At 39.3% G+C, this 14985-nt stretch overlaps 2 protein-coding genes across 5 annotated transcripts; one reads left to right on the top strand and one right to left on the bottom strand.

The window, feature by feature from the left end:
• The first annotated feature begins 251 nt into the window (after positions 1–251).
• On the top strand, positions 252–6493 carry LOC108895607 (dihydrolipoyllysine-residue succinyltransferase component of 2-oxoglutarate dehydrogenase complex, mitochondrial). Of its 2 annotated transcripts, none has more exons than XM_018694482.2 (15): positions 252–419; positions 1586–1619; positions 1928–1970; positions 2429–2493; positions 2586–2660; positions 2773–2828; positions 2935–3043; positions 3397–3540; positions 3654–3724; positions 3819–3916; positions 4160–4290; positions 4443–4516; positions 4611–4694; positions 4815–4982; positions 5206–6493. In XM_018694482.2, exons 1-15 carry the CDS (start codon positions 357–359, stop codon positions 5338–5340), a joined length of 1350 nt encoding a protein of 449 aa, XP_018549998.1. In that variant the 5' UTR covers positions 252–356; the 3' UTR covers positions 5341–6493. The 2 variants fall into 2 exon arrangements, with proteins under 2 accessions (XP_018549998.1, XP_018550000.1); XM_018694484.2 differs by having other exon boundaries at positions 254–410.
• A 2438-nt stretch (positions 6494–8931) lies between these two features.
• On the bottom strand, positions 8932–14672 carry LOC108895609 (leucine-rich repeat-containing protein 74A). 3 transcript variants are annotated; one of them, XM_018694485.2, is made up of 15 exons: positions 14404–14672; positions 14207–14279; positions 13829–14061; positions 13112–13287; positions 12886–12993; positions 12692–12785; positions 12501–12550; positions 12323–12404; positions 11586–11671; positions 11296–11490; positions 11075–11170; positions 10829–10957; positions 10558–10662; positions 10309–10394; positions 8932–9910 (listed from the first exon to the last, which is right to left on the bottom strand). In XM_018694485.2, exons 3-15 carry the CDS (start codon positions 14016–14018, stop codon positions 9868–9870), a joined length of 1440 nt encoding a protein of 479 aa, XP_018550001.1. In that variant the 5' UTR covers positions 14019–14061; positions 14207–14279; positions 14404–14672; the 3' UTR covers positions 8932–9867. The 3 variants fall into 3 exon arrangements, with proteins under 3 accessions (XP_018550001.1, XP_018550002.1, XP_018550003.1); XM_018694486.2 differs by having other exon boundaries at positions 8932–9914; positions 14404–14671; XM_018694487.2 differs by lacking the exons at positions 13829–14061; positions 14207–14279; positions 14404–14672 and adding an exon at positions 13744–13824.
• Between the last annotated feature and the right edge of the window lie 313 nt (positions 14673–14985).

Genomic DNA, 14985 nt, shown 5'->3' with positions numbered 1-14985 from the left:
TGTTCCTGTTAGATTTGTAGATTAGAAAGAATTTTAAAAGTATACATTACTCCCCTTAATGAGGTAATGGTACAGTCCTGTTAAATAGCTTGTATTGTTACATTATCATGTGGGGAAATTCCTTTTATTTCACCCTTTTTACAATATTTGACACATTTTTTGTTCATGCTGTACAGTATAGTTTTTATCAAGCCCCAGCTCCCGCCGTTCGGAACTACAACCCCCCCCCCACCCTACCCCGGCCAGCCGCGGTGGTTCCTCCTAGTGGGACCGCCCCCGAGCCTGCGAGCAGCGAGCCGCCGAACACCTCTCCTTCAACGGCTGGCAAACATCAGGTACAGCCGCCAGCTGCAGCTATGTTATCACGATCCCGATGTGTGTACCGGACGCTTGGCCGTTCCCTGTCAGCGGTGAGTCAGGTAGGCTTTAAAAAAAATCATTGAATTGAGCATGTGTGTGTTAAACTCTGAGACAGTTCCTGCTGATTATAATACACAACTGACTGTTGACTAGCATACCGCAGGCGTTAGCTTGTGGAACAGGGCCTCGGCTACCAAGGACAGACAGATACAGCTTCAGAGGGAGCTCAAGTCTGAACAGAGGCTGAGAACTATATCACATTAGTTATCTGACTAATGAAGAGGGAGTTATATCTGACGAAACTTAAAAAAGCCGCAGTTAGCGTTAGCTGTAGCCAGCAAGTCACACCAAACTAGCTAGCTAACAAGCTAGGAGAGCAAACCTTCTACCCTCTGTTAGCTAGCTATAATTAGTGTCTTTTTATTTTTAGTTTCTCAGTGGTTGACTTTACAATTCAAGCCCCAGTCGTGACAGCTTATGTTAGCATGTTACGGTGCCTTGTGGTTGAGGTGACCTGACAGAAATAGCACATGTCATGGTTAGACATGTATGTGCAGTGCCCTCTCAAGTTCAGCTGTCTTGTCAGTGCAGGACTGTTGCAATACAATAGTAAATGTCTCAGTAAATGAAGGTTGTAATGTTCAGTGTTTGTGGAAGCTGTGTTAAAGAGACGATGGTTCAGTTTAATGTTCATCAGAGTATTATTGAATTGCACTGAATTACACAGAGAGGTGTTAGAGTGCATTAATATGTTATGCTAGTGGAGGTATTTCAGGCGATGTAGCCCTCCGCTGCGATATAACACTCTAGAAAACCCATTGAACTACATAGTGAGGGTACACACAAGTTTTAAAAGCAGGGTTGAGATGGTTAATCTTTTGTCTTTGAGTCACCACAGTCAGTATTTACTGTTGAATCTGTTTAGAAAACGTATCACTTTTGCTTGTCTGTTTACAGTCAAACTGAGCGAGACTGCAGTGCCACAGCAGACTAAAACATTTAGCTGTTTAACCTTGTGTTCAGTTCAGTTTAGGAGAAAAGCAGGTTATGGTTTGATGCTCATATTTGACATGTGGTTTTAATCACAGTTGGGGGAGGGCAATAGATCTAAATTACACTAATATAATTTTAAAAGCTCCCAGTACAAAACAAGACAAAATTCACAAACACATCCAGATAAGTACTGGTCAAGCTGACTTATTTATTTTTCATTTTATCTCTTCAGGCCAATAATGTGCTGGTCCGACAAAGTGTATCAGGTAAGTGTACCTCTACACTAACTATGAAGACCAGTCCTTCAGCTGGGTTTGAGAACCTCAACAGTAATGCAACATCTAAGACCGCTGTCTTTATTCTACTGCTCATGAATAAACACGCTGTACAAGTGGGTCATCCAAAGCAGAATCAGTAGTGCTTGTTGAATGGCTGAGATGCCTGAGGAGCGCACAAGTGGTTAACTGCAGCTTTCAGTGAACTCCACTCATGTTTGAGCCTCAGGAGAGGCAGTAGGTTATGGCTTTTAAAAAATGTTCTTTTTTCTGTTTCTCTTTTCTTTTTCACATTCAAGGCCTCTCTGTCTGCAGTCGGTTAGTTTACAGGAATTCTCAGCCGTAAGTCCTCCCTTCCATTTTGATGTTTGTCTTTGAGCGTCTTTCAGGTAAAAACTTCATCTGTAGAGAGCCTCTAACTAACTATATACTTACAGCTGTACATTATAATATTGGTCAGTATTGTGTGTGCCTGTTAGAAAAGTTATTTAGTGCCGAAATGATCAATCAGTTAATTGTTCCAATGTGAGTATTTTCTGCTTTCCTTTGTTTTATATAATTGTAAATGAATTATTTTCAGTTTTCTGATAAAAATAGATATTTGAAGATGTCATCTTGAGCTTTTTGTCAGAGTCTGACATGACTGTGGTCTGAATTTTTGTGGACTAATAGAAAAAAAAGATGAATTAGCAATGAAAGTAATCATTAGTTACATCCCTCAAATAATTTGAAGAATTTATTTTCATTGCATTTATTCAAAAAACAATTATTGCTGCTTCTTTTTTTTTTTTTACATTTAGATGTGAATTTCCATCATCAGCAAATGTCTTCCACATCAGATACTTCAAGACATCTGCTGTTCACAGTACGTACTGCAACAGCTCTCAACATTTTGGATTGAACGCAACTCTGCTCAGTGTTTAACTTATAGTAACAGTAGCGTCTGCCTTTGTACAGGGGATGAAGTAGTCACAGTCAAGACTCCTGCATTCGCAGAATCTGTTACAGAGGGAGATGTGAGGTGGGAGAAAGGTTGGTATTTGTCACTTATGATAGGTCAGATATTTCACAGGTGTCAGTCTCCTGTATTGTAATCACATTTCTGCACATGGAAAAACATTCTCCTCCGTTGTCTATGTTTCAGCTGTGGGCGACTCCGTGACAGAAGATGAGGTGGTGTGTGAAATTGAGACCGATAAGGTATGAACAAGAGAAAACATTGTTCTAAAATGATCTGAAAGATTAAAAAAAAAAACGTAAATGCTGTAAGAAAAAAATATGCAAAACATGTATTTTATACTCTCAGACCTCAGTACAAGTCCCTGCTCCAGCAGCTGGTGTAATTGAGGAACTGCTGGTGCCCGACGGAGGGAAGGTAGAAGGAGGAACACCGCTCTTCAAACTCCGGAAAGGAGGTGTGCTTAATCGAACACCACTTATCATTTTATCACTGAAGTACATGAACCTGAACCTGAGTCCTGTTTTATGTTTTCCATTGTTGGTGCCAATATCTCAATCAGTTTTTATCAGTCAGTACTGTCACCAGCACAATATATTTTTGATAAATCATTGTGTTGAGTAGAGTGCTGTCTTGACACAGTTGTATTTTATACATTACTGCTGTAGCTGTGCAGCTTAGAACCTAATCTAAATGGATAAAGATTTACAATTTTAATTGTATTATGACAGGACTGTGTCAGCAAAATGTGTGTTTTCCAAATCATTAGACCCTTACTGTATTTGTCCTTATTTACTTCTCTCTCCTCAGCTGCTGCTGCCAAAGCTGCTCCCTCTCCGGCTGCAGAGGCACCAGCTGCTGCAGCTGAAGCCCCTCCACCTCCTCCAGCTCCAACCCCCACAGCCATGCCTACAGTGCCCCCAGTGCCACCGCAGGCTGCCCCAGCCAAACCTGGTTTGTTTCCTTCTCTATTACATAAATCTACAGAGAGCATTTATGTATTTATTATAATGTGTATATGTGTGTATCTGAGCAGAAAGTGTTTTTCCCCTTTCTCTCCTCTCTAGTTTCTGCCGTCAAGCCCACTGCTGCAGCTCCAGCTCCAGCTCCTCCAGCAGGAGCCAGAGGAGAAAACAGGGTAACACACATCGGTGATAATGAAGTTTTTTGCATGGCCTACCAACAAGGTACAGGAGATGGTTCACAGATCTTTTTGTTCTCTTGCTGTCCAGGTGAAGATGAACCGTATGAGGTTGAGGATCGCCCAGAGGCTGAAAGAGGCTCAGAACACCTGTGCCATGCTGACAACCTTCAACGAGGTGGACATGAGGTGAGACGTGGAAGCTCCGGAAAAGATCATTACAACTTTCTGTGTCACATTTACATTGGCCTGAACCTTAGCCAGTCAGGGTTATAAACCTCAATATAAAAGAACCTGGTTCACATTCAAAGCAGAAGTGTTTTCACCTCAGTGTCACATGTGATCACAGGATATATTTGACTGAAGGTACTGTTTTATAAAGATGTTTCCCCACTAAACAAATTTTCTAATATGTCATCACTTTTACTTCAGCAACATTCAGGAGATGAGGAAACTCCATAAGGATGCTTTCTTGAAAAAGCACAACATCAAACTGGGTTTTATGTCAGCGTTCGTGAAGGCTGCAGCTCACGCTCTGACTGACCAACCTGCTGTCAATGCTGGTAAAACAACACAGACCTACGTCCAATTTTTCTTTTACTTAAAATTGGACTTTTTAAATTATAGTGCACATAGCAAGAAATTATAGTTTGTTTTTTGTTAGTTTATTTTTTGTATTAACTAAATGTTATTCCCAAAATGTTTTTTACCGCAGTTATTGATGATACAACCAAAGAGATTGTCTACAGGGATTATGTGGACATTAGTGTTGCTGTGGCAACTCCAAAGGTAGAACTTCTAAATTTAAAACAGTAAAACATTTTTGTGTATAAACCGTTGCTGTTAGACACTGACTACATCTGAATAACATTTATTTTTGTAGGGGCTTGTTGTACCCGTGATCCGTAATGTTGAGACCATGAACTTCACTGACATAGAAAAAGCCATTAATGCACTGGGAGAGAAGGTAAAAAGTTTTATGCTGTAGTTCATAACCAGCATCCTGAGATTATTGAATTGTTTTTAAATCTTTAAGACTGCTCCACAATTCTGAAAATAATAAAATCATTTGTGATGTGCACGTCAGGCTCGTAACAATGAACTTGCAGTTGAAGATATGGATGGGGGCACGTTCACCATCAGCAATGGTGGCGTGTTTGGCTCCTTGTTTGGTACTCCCATCATCAACCCTCCCCAGTCTGCCATCCTGGGCATGCATGGCATCTTCGACCGACCCGTAGCCATAAATGGCCAGGTGAGAATCATGTGTCAATAGATACAGATGGCAAAACTTTTTTTTCTGCACTTCAAAAGAAAATAATGAAACAAGCTTAAGTGTGTGACTTGGAAAACAGTTGTCATTCCCAAATGATCAAATACCAGGAAGTCATTCATTTATTCCTGCACAGGCAATGATCATACATACTAAAACACATCTATTTGTGAGTAAACTCTCAAACCACTTTGTGCTTTGTCAGGTTGAAATCCGACCCATGATGTATGTGGCACTGACGTACGACCATCGACTCGTTGACGGCAGAGAAGCGGTCACTTTCTTACGCAAGATCAAATCTGTGGTGGAAGATCCGCGAGTGCTGCTTCTGGACATGTGATGTTTGTGGCACCACATTACTCTTGTTTTATAGCTCAGCTGCATAAAATGAACTCCACAACACAAAACACGCACAAAGTCGCACAAAATCGGCTACACAACTATTGTTGTCTTTTTAACTGTTGTGTCACACTGCGGGGGTGGGGGTGGGGGTTATTAAGGCTGTGGTCCAACACTCACATGGAGCTTAAATATGCTGACTTATACTTATCCGTAGAGAGTAATTTAAAGTATCTACCTGCTTTAAATCAACAAACCAAAAGGCAAAATGATCGTTGGCCATCTTTTGTTAGTAACTGTTGCGCTACATTTGGATTTAGGAAAGAAAAAGCACAGTCACAGTTACATGTCTTAGGACAAAAATACACAGGCAGATAATACTGAAGATAACTTGCATATGGGTATTTTATTGTACCCATGTGTTCCTCAGATGAACATATGAAGCAGTAGATAAACACTCGCTGCATCCTTGTCACAGTTGCGTAATCATGAAATACAAATGGCTTTTCCAGGCAAGAGTTGGCTACAAGACTTTCTCACCTGCTCATTAGTCGTTGCTCCTGAGCCACTTTTTCCACAGCCGGGCAAAACAGAGCTCACTCATATTAGTTCAAGATGTTTTAATGTCAACACAGGACTGAGAGATTTATTTGGTTCACTGCTAGTCATTGTTACTAGCTGCAGTCTAGGGAAGAAAGGATCAGCGAACTGGAAGTTAGGTTTTCAAACAGAACACGTGTATATCAGTGCCATGCCTTTGAATCCATGTCGACTGTTTGATGAGCATGTGGGTAGAGGTGACTTAGTTCAGTTATATTCCTGCTTTGCACACTCATTCATGTCCTGTATCGTTCTGATTTGTGTTTTAAACTTTTCTCACTGTTGTCAGGCCGTCAAAGTCTAAAACTGTTGATCAAACAGACACAAATGAATTCACTGTTCATTAGCAGAAAATACAAAACACAAACCGGACACTATTTGTTTTTTAACATATATATTCATATATTTACAGTATGTATATGTTGGGAGGAATGTTCAAAACGCACAATTTGGCAGCAGATTTTTATGTTTAGCTCCAATGTTAGAATTTTCAATGTGCTATCCTATATATAAAATACTTGTATCTATTTAAAGAAACAATTTTAAACATGAAACATCTCAAGAGTTTTATGTACTGAAACTTGTCCTGCACATTTCCTTCACAGACTTAATACATCACGCTGTATTGCCATTAGTCAATCATGATTCTCTTGCACTGAAACTATTAATTGATTTTTGATTTTCTGTCAATTGACAAAACAGCTGCAATTATTGATAATTAATTGATGATTTCAAGTAAAAATGCCACAATTTTCCCAAGAAACAAAACAAGACAGAGGATCACATTGACTTCAGGGAACTGAGAATGATGAGCATTTTTACCTAGTTTCTGAAGTTGCATAGATCAAATACCAAGCATACACTGCACCAGAAATACTGTACATTTCACCTTAACGTTCATCTACTAAGAACAGAGTTTGTCTTTTTCAAAGTAACTTGGAAATACGATAACAGCAAAATAAAAGCACCAGGCTGAGGCAGGGAACATCTTCACGGTCGATCTTGGCCGAAGCATTTTATCTCGTGCCAAATCTATTTGCTCTCAAATTCTCTGCTGCAGATGAATTCTGTGCCAAAGACTGATCTTCAAAGCCTCATTAGCCGGCCTACCGCTCGGCTCTTGAGAAGCTCAAAATAATGGGATCATCTCTGACAAAGTCTTGAGGGTTGCTTGGCCCTTTCTGCCACTTCACAAACACAGGCTCAAGTGTGTGCAGCTGTGTATGATACCCCTTCAGTATTTCTGTTTACTTTAATAATCACAGGGGACAATGGCTCCTAATGTACGTCTTTGTTTCTCTGCCAGCACCTACACAAATGTCTGAACAACACTGTTTGGAGGAAAAACACAGAATTCATTATGAGAACACAAAAAACCCAAACATTAGATTACCATGAGAATACTGGAGGTCCTAATGGGCCTGAATACAGCAAACAATGATACAAGGGTTCCTTTAATTTAATTATTTACTTTTATTACCGCTCAAGATTCCATTAGCGCTTTCGAGATCATGTTAATTGGCAGCGTGTGCCAGTGGGTGCATAGATATCTGAAGGGTTTGTTGGCAGGTTTTTGTTTCGTCTTCAAAATTTGGCCAAATCTGTGAATTTCCAATTGGACTGCTCAATAAGATGTGGGTTTTAAGTCTTTGTGTCCATTCACATGAAAGATGGCCCATTAGAAATTGGCAGCTAGCTGTTTGTTTTCATTAAGCCACATCAGAGAGATAATTTACCTAAATTATTCTGTTATTTTTTCTGTCTTTTAAATAAGCTAATTATATCAATGTCATTATATAAAGAATTATATTTTTGTCCATTTGGAAAAAAGTGTGCTTTGAGTGTAAGATGACACCATTATAAAAAGCCAGAATTCTCCATTTATATTTTTATTCCAAAACACTTTCACTTCTAAATAGTTGAATAAAATTGATAAAGTTTTTGAGAATGAAAACCCTTTTCAAGTACTCTGAATATTTTTTATACATATTGTTAAACTCCTAGCTTTCCAGGGAAAAAAAGGGAACAAATTAAAGGTATAACTGCACAGCGTGTGTTGTTTTATGTCTCAAACTCAGCTGTTTAATCCGATATTGACAGAAAAGTATGAAACAGCTTCAGTAGTTTCAGTTGAATGTAGATGCTCAATGAGTAAAGCACAACCTCCAAATCAATGACTCATTACAGATGGTTATTAGAGTCAAACACTGTCCTGACCCCCACAGTGTTGCGATAATCTAAACCTGAAACGGTGAATACAGTGGAGCTTCTCCACAGAGATAAGGTAAGTCCATATGGTTCAGCATAATATATTTTTGTTAATAATCTATGTTATTAAAATAACTTTGTTGTTGGTGCACATCTCTCTGAGCCACACAGAAAATATTCTACTAATAATTAGCATCAATATGTTGTGGATAACTTGATGATAAGATACAAAATTGTTGTTTGTAGATTCAAAGAGTTACTGCGGCTCTATAACAATCAACACTAAGGGTTAAATCTATCTGATGGAGTAAGGTACGATATAATGTAAACCCACTGATGTGATATGGCTAAAATGGAAATTTCATTTTTCTTATATTTATTCATTAACAACTTTTTTTCACAGTGCAGTGAAATTAATTGAATCTGGTGTAAAAACCTAATCTTATTTTAAAGGGACTTCTGTTGATGTATTTAATATAAGTCATTCATGAACAAAAAATCATGTTGATGTATTTTCACTACAGATCGTTATATTTCTTGTTTTTAGGTAATGTCAACAGACTAAGGTGGATTTAAGAAAACTTTTTTACTAAGATGCAGCAACAAGGAGACACACATCATGGTGAGAACTTGCTTCATTATTTTACACTGGCCTCTGATGTCTAGTTCAGCAACATTTACAAAATAAGACATTACAGAAGTTGGAAGTAAAAAAGCAGTGATTTCTGCTTTAATTTTTTGAATAGTAATATTGATAAAGCTGTCTAAAATTATTTTGCAAGGCTTGAAACTGATCGACTTGAGGATTGATGGAGCAGGAGGAGGCAGACTGCTAAATATCCTGTGTGGCAGGTCATCCCTTGAACACCAGTTTTGAATGATGACCCCAATGATGAGGACAACACAGACAATAACATTTACAACATTACAGCTCAGCTCTGTTTAAGATGCTGTCACTCTGGGGGCATGTTAAGCCACATACTCAAGATACAAAGCGTATATGCAGGTGAGATAGTGCGTCATGTCATTGTCTCCTCTGTGTTTACTACTGGAGCCACCTAACAGAAACAGAATGCACTGTTGGACATTACACCTTGAGACAATTCATCAGAACACCCTTAATAATCGTACTCTGTGGGGCCTGCATAAGTAATGCTGCACATGCATATTCATAAGTGTGCTGTTTTCCTTTACAGGCTGTTTCATTCAAAGCTAACCGATGTGGCGAAACAACTAGCTTGCATCTGGCCCTATTCTTTCTCTCCTCTCGGCCCTTTGATATGGACGCCAGCTCTCTTTTTCTTCCTCCTCTTGTTCTGTTGTCATACCAGAAGATTATTTTTGGATGGAGAGAATGAGGCAGCGGACCTCGTGGCCCAGCCGCAGACACAGCTGGCAGTGCTGAGGTGGGTGCAGCTGGTTGGTGTCAGAGGTTCAAGTATTCACACTGGACAGAATTGGTTCAAGCTAAGAACCACCGTGGAAGGAGGGGAGGGGGCATCACTGACGTCACAGGATGCTGCTGTTAGGGTACACCTGTCAGTGGTACACAATACCACTGAGTTTTTGCAAAATTTAAAATTGTGCTTTTGTGACAGTGGTGGGACAAAAGTAGAGGACCTGCTGGTAATGAAAAGTAATTCTGCTAGCAAGTGAAGGACAACATCAGAATAACAGACTTGAACTTTTATTTGAAGATGTCTCATCTTTTATCCTATCTTCATCTAAGACGTGCTGTGCGTCTGGATCTATGACTCAGCAAACTGACTGCAACAAAGAGAAACAGCTCAAAGAGAAAACTGAACATGATATTGATGTCTGACACTCAACATAGTTTTCTGAAAATGTTTGCAGGTGATTTGTGTGGAATTTATTAAGCGATTAAAATATTACAACTACAATTGTCAATGATGAACTTTCACACTACAAAGTGGTATCCAAAATTTATCCAGGTTTTCAAAACACATCCAAATCTTAAACGATGTACATTCTTAGTCACCACTGGGGGTAAAGTGGAAAAGCATGTTTTCTTTTTAATATGGGTCCCAACTGACCTCACCCCATGTCCACCAGCCAAGTGAGTACTTTATTTGTCTGCATGATAAATATAGGACGTCAGCTCTGTTCGAATTATCCTACGTGCACCAGTTCACAGACTAACCTGTAGATTATGGTGGCTGTGCAGTTTTTGTCAAACTTCCTGACCAACCAGTCAAGCTGTCGCTGATCCAGAGGTATGTCAGCTGCCTGCACACATGACATCATTTTCTCTACCTTGCTTTCATACACAAGTGTATATCTGAATACTGCAGCCTAGTTAATAGTTTTCTCTGTTAGATTTTCTCTATTCGTTAGCATCATATATTAATACATCACTATCAGTGCAGTCCAGAGAAATTGTTATCCTGACCTTTATAGCGTTCCTGAAAGCAGAAGTGGAAACCATCATGGTTCCCTCTTTATCTAAAGCCTTGAAGAAATCCATGACGCTCTCATTTCGGTTGTCAAGGAACTTCTATAAAAGAGTCCAAGGCATGTTTTAGTTTTGGAAACATTTCAGCTCTCTTTCATAAAACTGTTACTAAAGCTTCTGTAGCAGAAAATGGAAAAGACTTTTAAGATACAAGGTGAAAGTTTGTATTTGTTCATATCTAAATTTCTCTCCCTTCCTGACCACAGACCTGAAAGATGTGGAGGGCAGATAGGTTCCTGGTGACTGAGCTCATGACGCTGTACTGGACATCCATAGCAGGACGCCTCTGATGGGCTTCTTCCAGCAGCTCCACAAAGGCCTCACACACAAACACTGTCTGCATTTGCACATACACAGACACGTTCGTAGCTTAGAAGTAGTAAAGTAGGCAGACATGATCATCACATATTCATACAGGATTCATATTAATACATCTTATTCATGCTGCACTTACAGAAATATCGATCTCCTCCAGTCCTGATTTTGTGTTGTTTGTAATTGTTTTGAGCAGCGTCAGAGCTCCAACATTAGTCATGGGGTTACAGGACAGCTGAACAAAACACACACACACACACACAACTTTGCATTTAATATCGGTGACTGCAAAAAGTTTCAATCAGCATTCTGATGATCAAACAATATTAAATACCAGTGCTCCGGGATTCGTCCTCTCACCTTGAGGACCCTGAGTGTGTCATTGGTGGCCAGACCCTGGCAGAGCAGGGTCACAGCCTGATCATCTATGCGGTTATTGCTGAGGTCCAGAAACTCCAGTGTGCTGTTCTGTTTCAGTGCTTGACCCAGCGGCTCTGCCTCGATGAGGCCAAAACCGTTCCACGACAGCTGGAGCTGCTTCAGAGTTGAGTTCACCTGAGGTAAGAAAAATGTGACAAACAGCTGTGATAGGACACAAATCATTAAAATACACACTGAAGGCTTGTGTTTGAGTGTGTTATGTTTGTCACCTTCAGTCCAGCACTCAAAGCCACTGCACCACGCATACGAATGTGATTCCAGCTCAGATTTAGGACTTCAATACCTACATTGGTGGCTTTGAGAAAGAGGAAACAAAATTTAAACCGTTACAACACATTTGAAAATGTAATCCACAAATTATCCATAAAGTCAGACTGAAATTGAAATTCATTTTTGCCAAGAAATCAGGGTACACACACACCATATTTTGCAGGTGTGGAAATACTGAGATCAAAAATGAATGTCTATGGAGAATCAGTGTCAGTGTTAGCAATCTAAGCCACTGTTTGTCAACATGTTAACATTAGCAAACCTTTGAGGAGCCAAGCTAAGCTAATTGACCTAGCTCATTAGCTTCCACTTTTTGAGTGAACAGCACAATGGGTCCTTCCAAATTTTGAATATTGGGAATGTAACAATTCAATTGTTACATATTAATAGCTTTCATTATGTGGCAAAATGCCTTGTACCAGCATTTGTAGGTCATACAGTTTAGATTATAGAAAAGTAAACCTTTTAGAAAAATGTAAATAGAATAGTTTTTTTCTTACATAAAACATGAAAAGATTGCAAATTTCAAAAACATGAAAAGATTGCAAATTTCAGTCTGTCCCTAACATGTAATGTCTGTGTGTTGTTTGCTCCAAATTATTAGATAAATTATGAATGAAGAATTTAACATCTGCAGTGGAATTCTCCCAGTGAAGCCAGAAACGAATGACTGTACCTAACATGTGGCCAAGGTGTTCTCCTCCTGCTTCACAGAACTTGTTGTGACTGAGGTCCAGTTCTTTGACCACATAGTCACCCTGTAAGATGAGAGACAACGATGAATTGCAGCTTAATGTACGTTTGGAAATATGTCAGTCACTACATGGATCCAACAATCAATACTTTGGACTCACCTTTAAAGTATCAGCAAAGTATTTAGCAGCAGAATCATCAAATTCATTTCCTACGGGAATAAGAGGAAATTAATTAATTTACTAATCCAAAGAAAAGATCACTTTCACTCTTCATTTCTACTTTATTACAGTGATGTACAGAGGTACATGTAAAAAAAAAAACCTTAGAGGTAAAAGACTTAGTTGAGCACCTGAGAGTTTGATGGATTTGATGTAATAATTGTCTAACAGCATTTTGGAGATTATGTCTGCTCCTTCAAGGTGCAGCTGGTTGTTGGAGAGATTCTGAGGTAAAGACATTCAGTCATTTTTGAAAACATTAGTCCAATCTCAATAGAACTGTACCAGTACCATTACTCTGACGTGATACTTTTAGAATAGTTACTAGACTCTGAATGCTGATGTTTGTTTGAAGCATCTCCATCAGATAGCGTGTCCCCTGTGCCTGTAATGCGTTGTCCTCCAGTTCAAGGTTGGTGATGTCAGTGTTGAACTAAAACACGAAAAACAATTTGGAAGTAAAGGTCCGATCCCATCTCTTTCTGTCTACATTTATAATCTCCACTGAATTTTTTTTAATGAGAAGCTATGAAACGGTTGAGGACTCTTACCTGCAGAGCTATGGACAAAGCTTTGGCCCCCATAGGTCCCACACCATAATGGTTTAGATTGACATTGGGTTCATCCACGAGATGGAAGAAGGAGGAAACAGGAACGGTTCCTGTCCGCTGGCAGGCCTGCAGGTACAGCTCTGAATGGGGCAAATTCTGTCTCTTCTTTGGGGCATCTGAAAGGAAGTGGGACAAAAAAGGAAAAAAGAAAGAAGACAGTAAGGCTTACCTTTTAATACTCAAAATACAGAATTCAGTACTTTCCATGTTTCATGGCAGTACTGACCAAAGTATGGACCAGTATCGATGATATGGCCTAAAGTTATTTACCAAGTGTGTGAATCTGTCACATTTTTGTCACACATTCCCAGCTATATATAACAATAATTCATAATAATATCATTAATTAATCATTAAACACAACATGAACCTGGTTAGATGGCTAAAAATTGGATGAATAGACCAATTAACTAATTAAACAGTAAGTTATTTATATACTGTCCACATATAAAGTTAACACAACACCAGAGTTCTAGAAAGAGCTTTGTACATAAAATTTAAGATTTTTTTAAAAATACCCTCTGTGGCATTTTTCTAGGAAACTGACATCAGTGCACGTCACGGTTCAGCACCTGCTGATGCCCTGGAGAGAAGAGGTGAGGGGAGTTGAACACTAAGCATCTGTCATTATTGGTCTGTAAGGTCATTTTAACACACCGCCTGTTTCCAGGTCAGTGTCCCACTCTTCAGTACTGTTCTGCTCTTGGCCCTGGGTGGGACTCTCGTGGTCCTGTGTCTCATCCTGGCTTCCTGTGGGCAGGACTGACTGATCAGACTGATGCTGCTCTTCAGCTTCTTGTTCCTCTGTGAGCTGGAGAAGTCCACTGTCCTCCTCGAAATGATCCATCACCAAGAACCAGAGGTCTCCTTCAGTACTCCTGCACAAACTCCTGAGGGAGAGGAGAGGAGGTGAGTTTTCTGTAGCGGTGTGATAAATACAGAATGAAACCGCTTTTCTTGACACTTTAAGCTCTAGTTAAAAGATTGAGAGTGTTGTTAACCTGACTGCCGAGACAAAGAATTAACTAGCATTACCACTGGGTGATTTTGGGACGATTTCATGAACGTGGCGACCGTTAGAGCAGCCCAACGTCTCTCAGGAGGAAACCTTTAAATTGGACCAAAATAATTCTAATTTGAATTAATCTAAAAAGACAGTTTGACTTTTAAATGCATTTTTCTTTTTGCTAGGAGTTCCTTTAATGTTCAAGGTAAAGGAAACAACAGCCTACCTGAGCGAGTTTTGTCACCTCTGTTTTAAAATAATCGTTAAGCTGAGAACCAGGTCGTTGCTAGGCAGCGAAAAATTACAAGAAAAATACGTTTTGACGGGCGTCGAGAAAAACAACGATTTAAACAAAGACGTGAAAATAAAAAGATAAAAATGTTTGTTTTACATGAGCTGACCACGAATCAATCAGTGGGTTACAGCATAATCTTGAGTAAGACTAATCGGATGTGCTGCAAATCATGTAGTTCGCTAAAAAGTCCAGTAGGTGGAGCTGTTGACCGTATACAGTTCTACACATAATAACACCGTCTACGCTGCAGTAGGTGGAAGTCAGTGCAGTTCCCCTACAGCAAATCTTTATGCTCCATTTTCAGGTTCATCAGAGCTGTAAATTCAACTCTTTTTGAAGATGATTTATATATATATATATATATATATATATATATATATATATATATGCTCACAAGCCATCTGTGTTAAGATGAGCACAAGCAGCCGCCATAACATATATAAATATATATATATATACCACAGATGGCTTGTGAGCAAGTTTCAGGAAGAACCATATGTCTGTAGATCATTG

Source organism: Lates calcarifer, linkage group LG7_1 (genome assembly GCF_001640805.2).
Source record: "Lates calcarifer isolate ASB-BC8 linkage group LG7_1, TLL_Latcal_v3, whole genome shotgun sequence".
Classification (NCBI taxonomy): domain Eukaryota; kingdom Metazoa; phylum Chordata; class Actinopteri; family Centropomidae; genus Lates; species Lates calcarifer.
Note: the sequence above shows the minus strand (reverse complement) of the source record. Positions and strands in the feature narration are given on the sequence as shown.

What these genes read in the sequence shown, in the direction of transcription:
- LOC108895607 (XM_018694482.2), top strand. Translation starts at nt 357, where the DNA reads ATGTTATCACGATCCCGATGTGTGTACCGGACGCTTGGCCGTTCCCTG. An exon ending in GTTTACAGGAATTCTCAGCC is followed by an intron (nt 1,971 to 2,428) that starts GTAAGTCCTCCC and finishes TTTTACATTTAG; the next exon opens with ATGTGAATTTCCATCATCAG. An exon ending in TTAATGCACTGGGAGAGAAG is followed by an intron (nt 4,695 to 4,814) that starts GTAAAAAGTTTT and finishes TGTGCACGTCAG; the next exon opens with GCTCGTAACAATGAACTTGC.
- LOC108895609 (XM_018694485.2), bottom strand. Translation starts at nt 14,018, where the DNA reads ATGGATCATTTCGAGGAGGACAGTGGACTTCTCCAGCTCACAGAGGAA. An exon ending in ACACCTTGGCCACATGTTAG is followed by an intron (nt 11,672 to 12,322) that starts GTACAGTCATTC and finishes TCTTTCTCAAAG; the next exon opens with CCACCAATGTAGGTATTGAA. An exon ending in ACAGCCACCATAATCTACAG is followed by an intron (nt 9,911 to 10,308) that starts GTTAGTCTGTGA and finishes TGTTGCAGTCAG; the next exon opens with TTTGCTGAGTCATAGATCCA.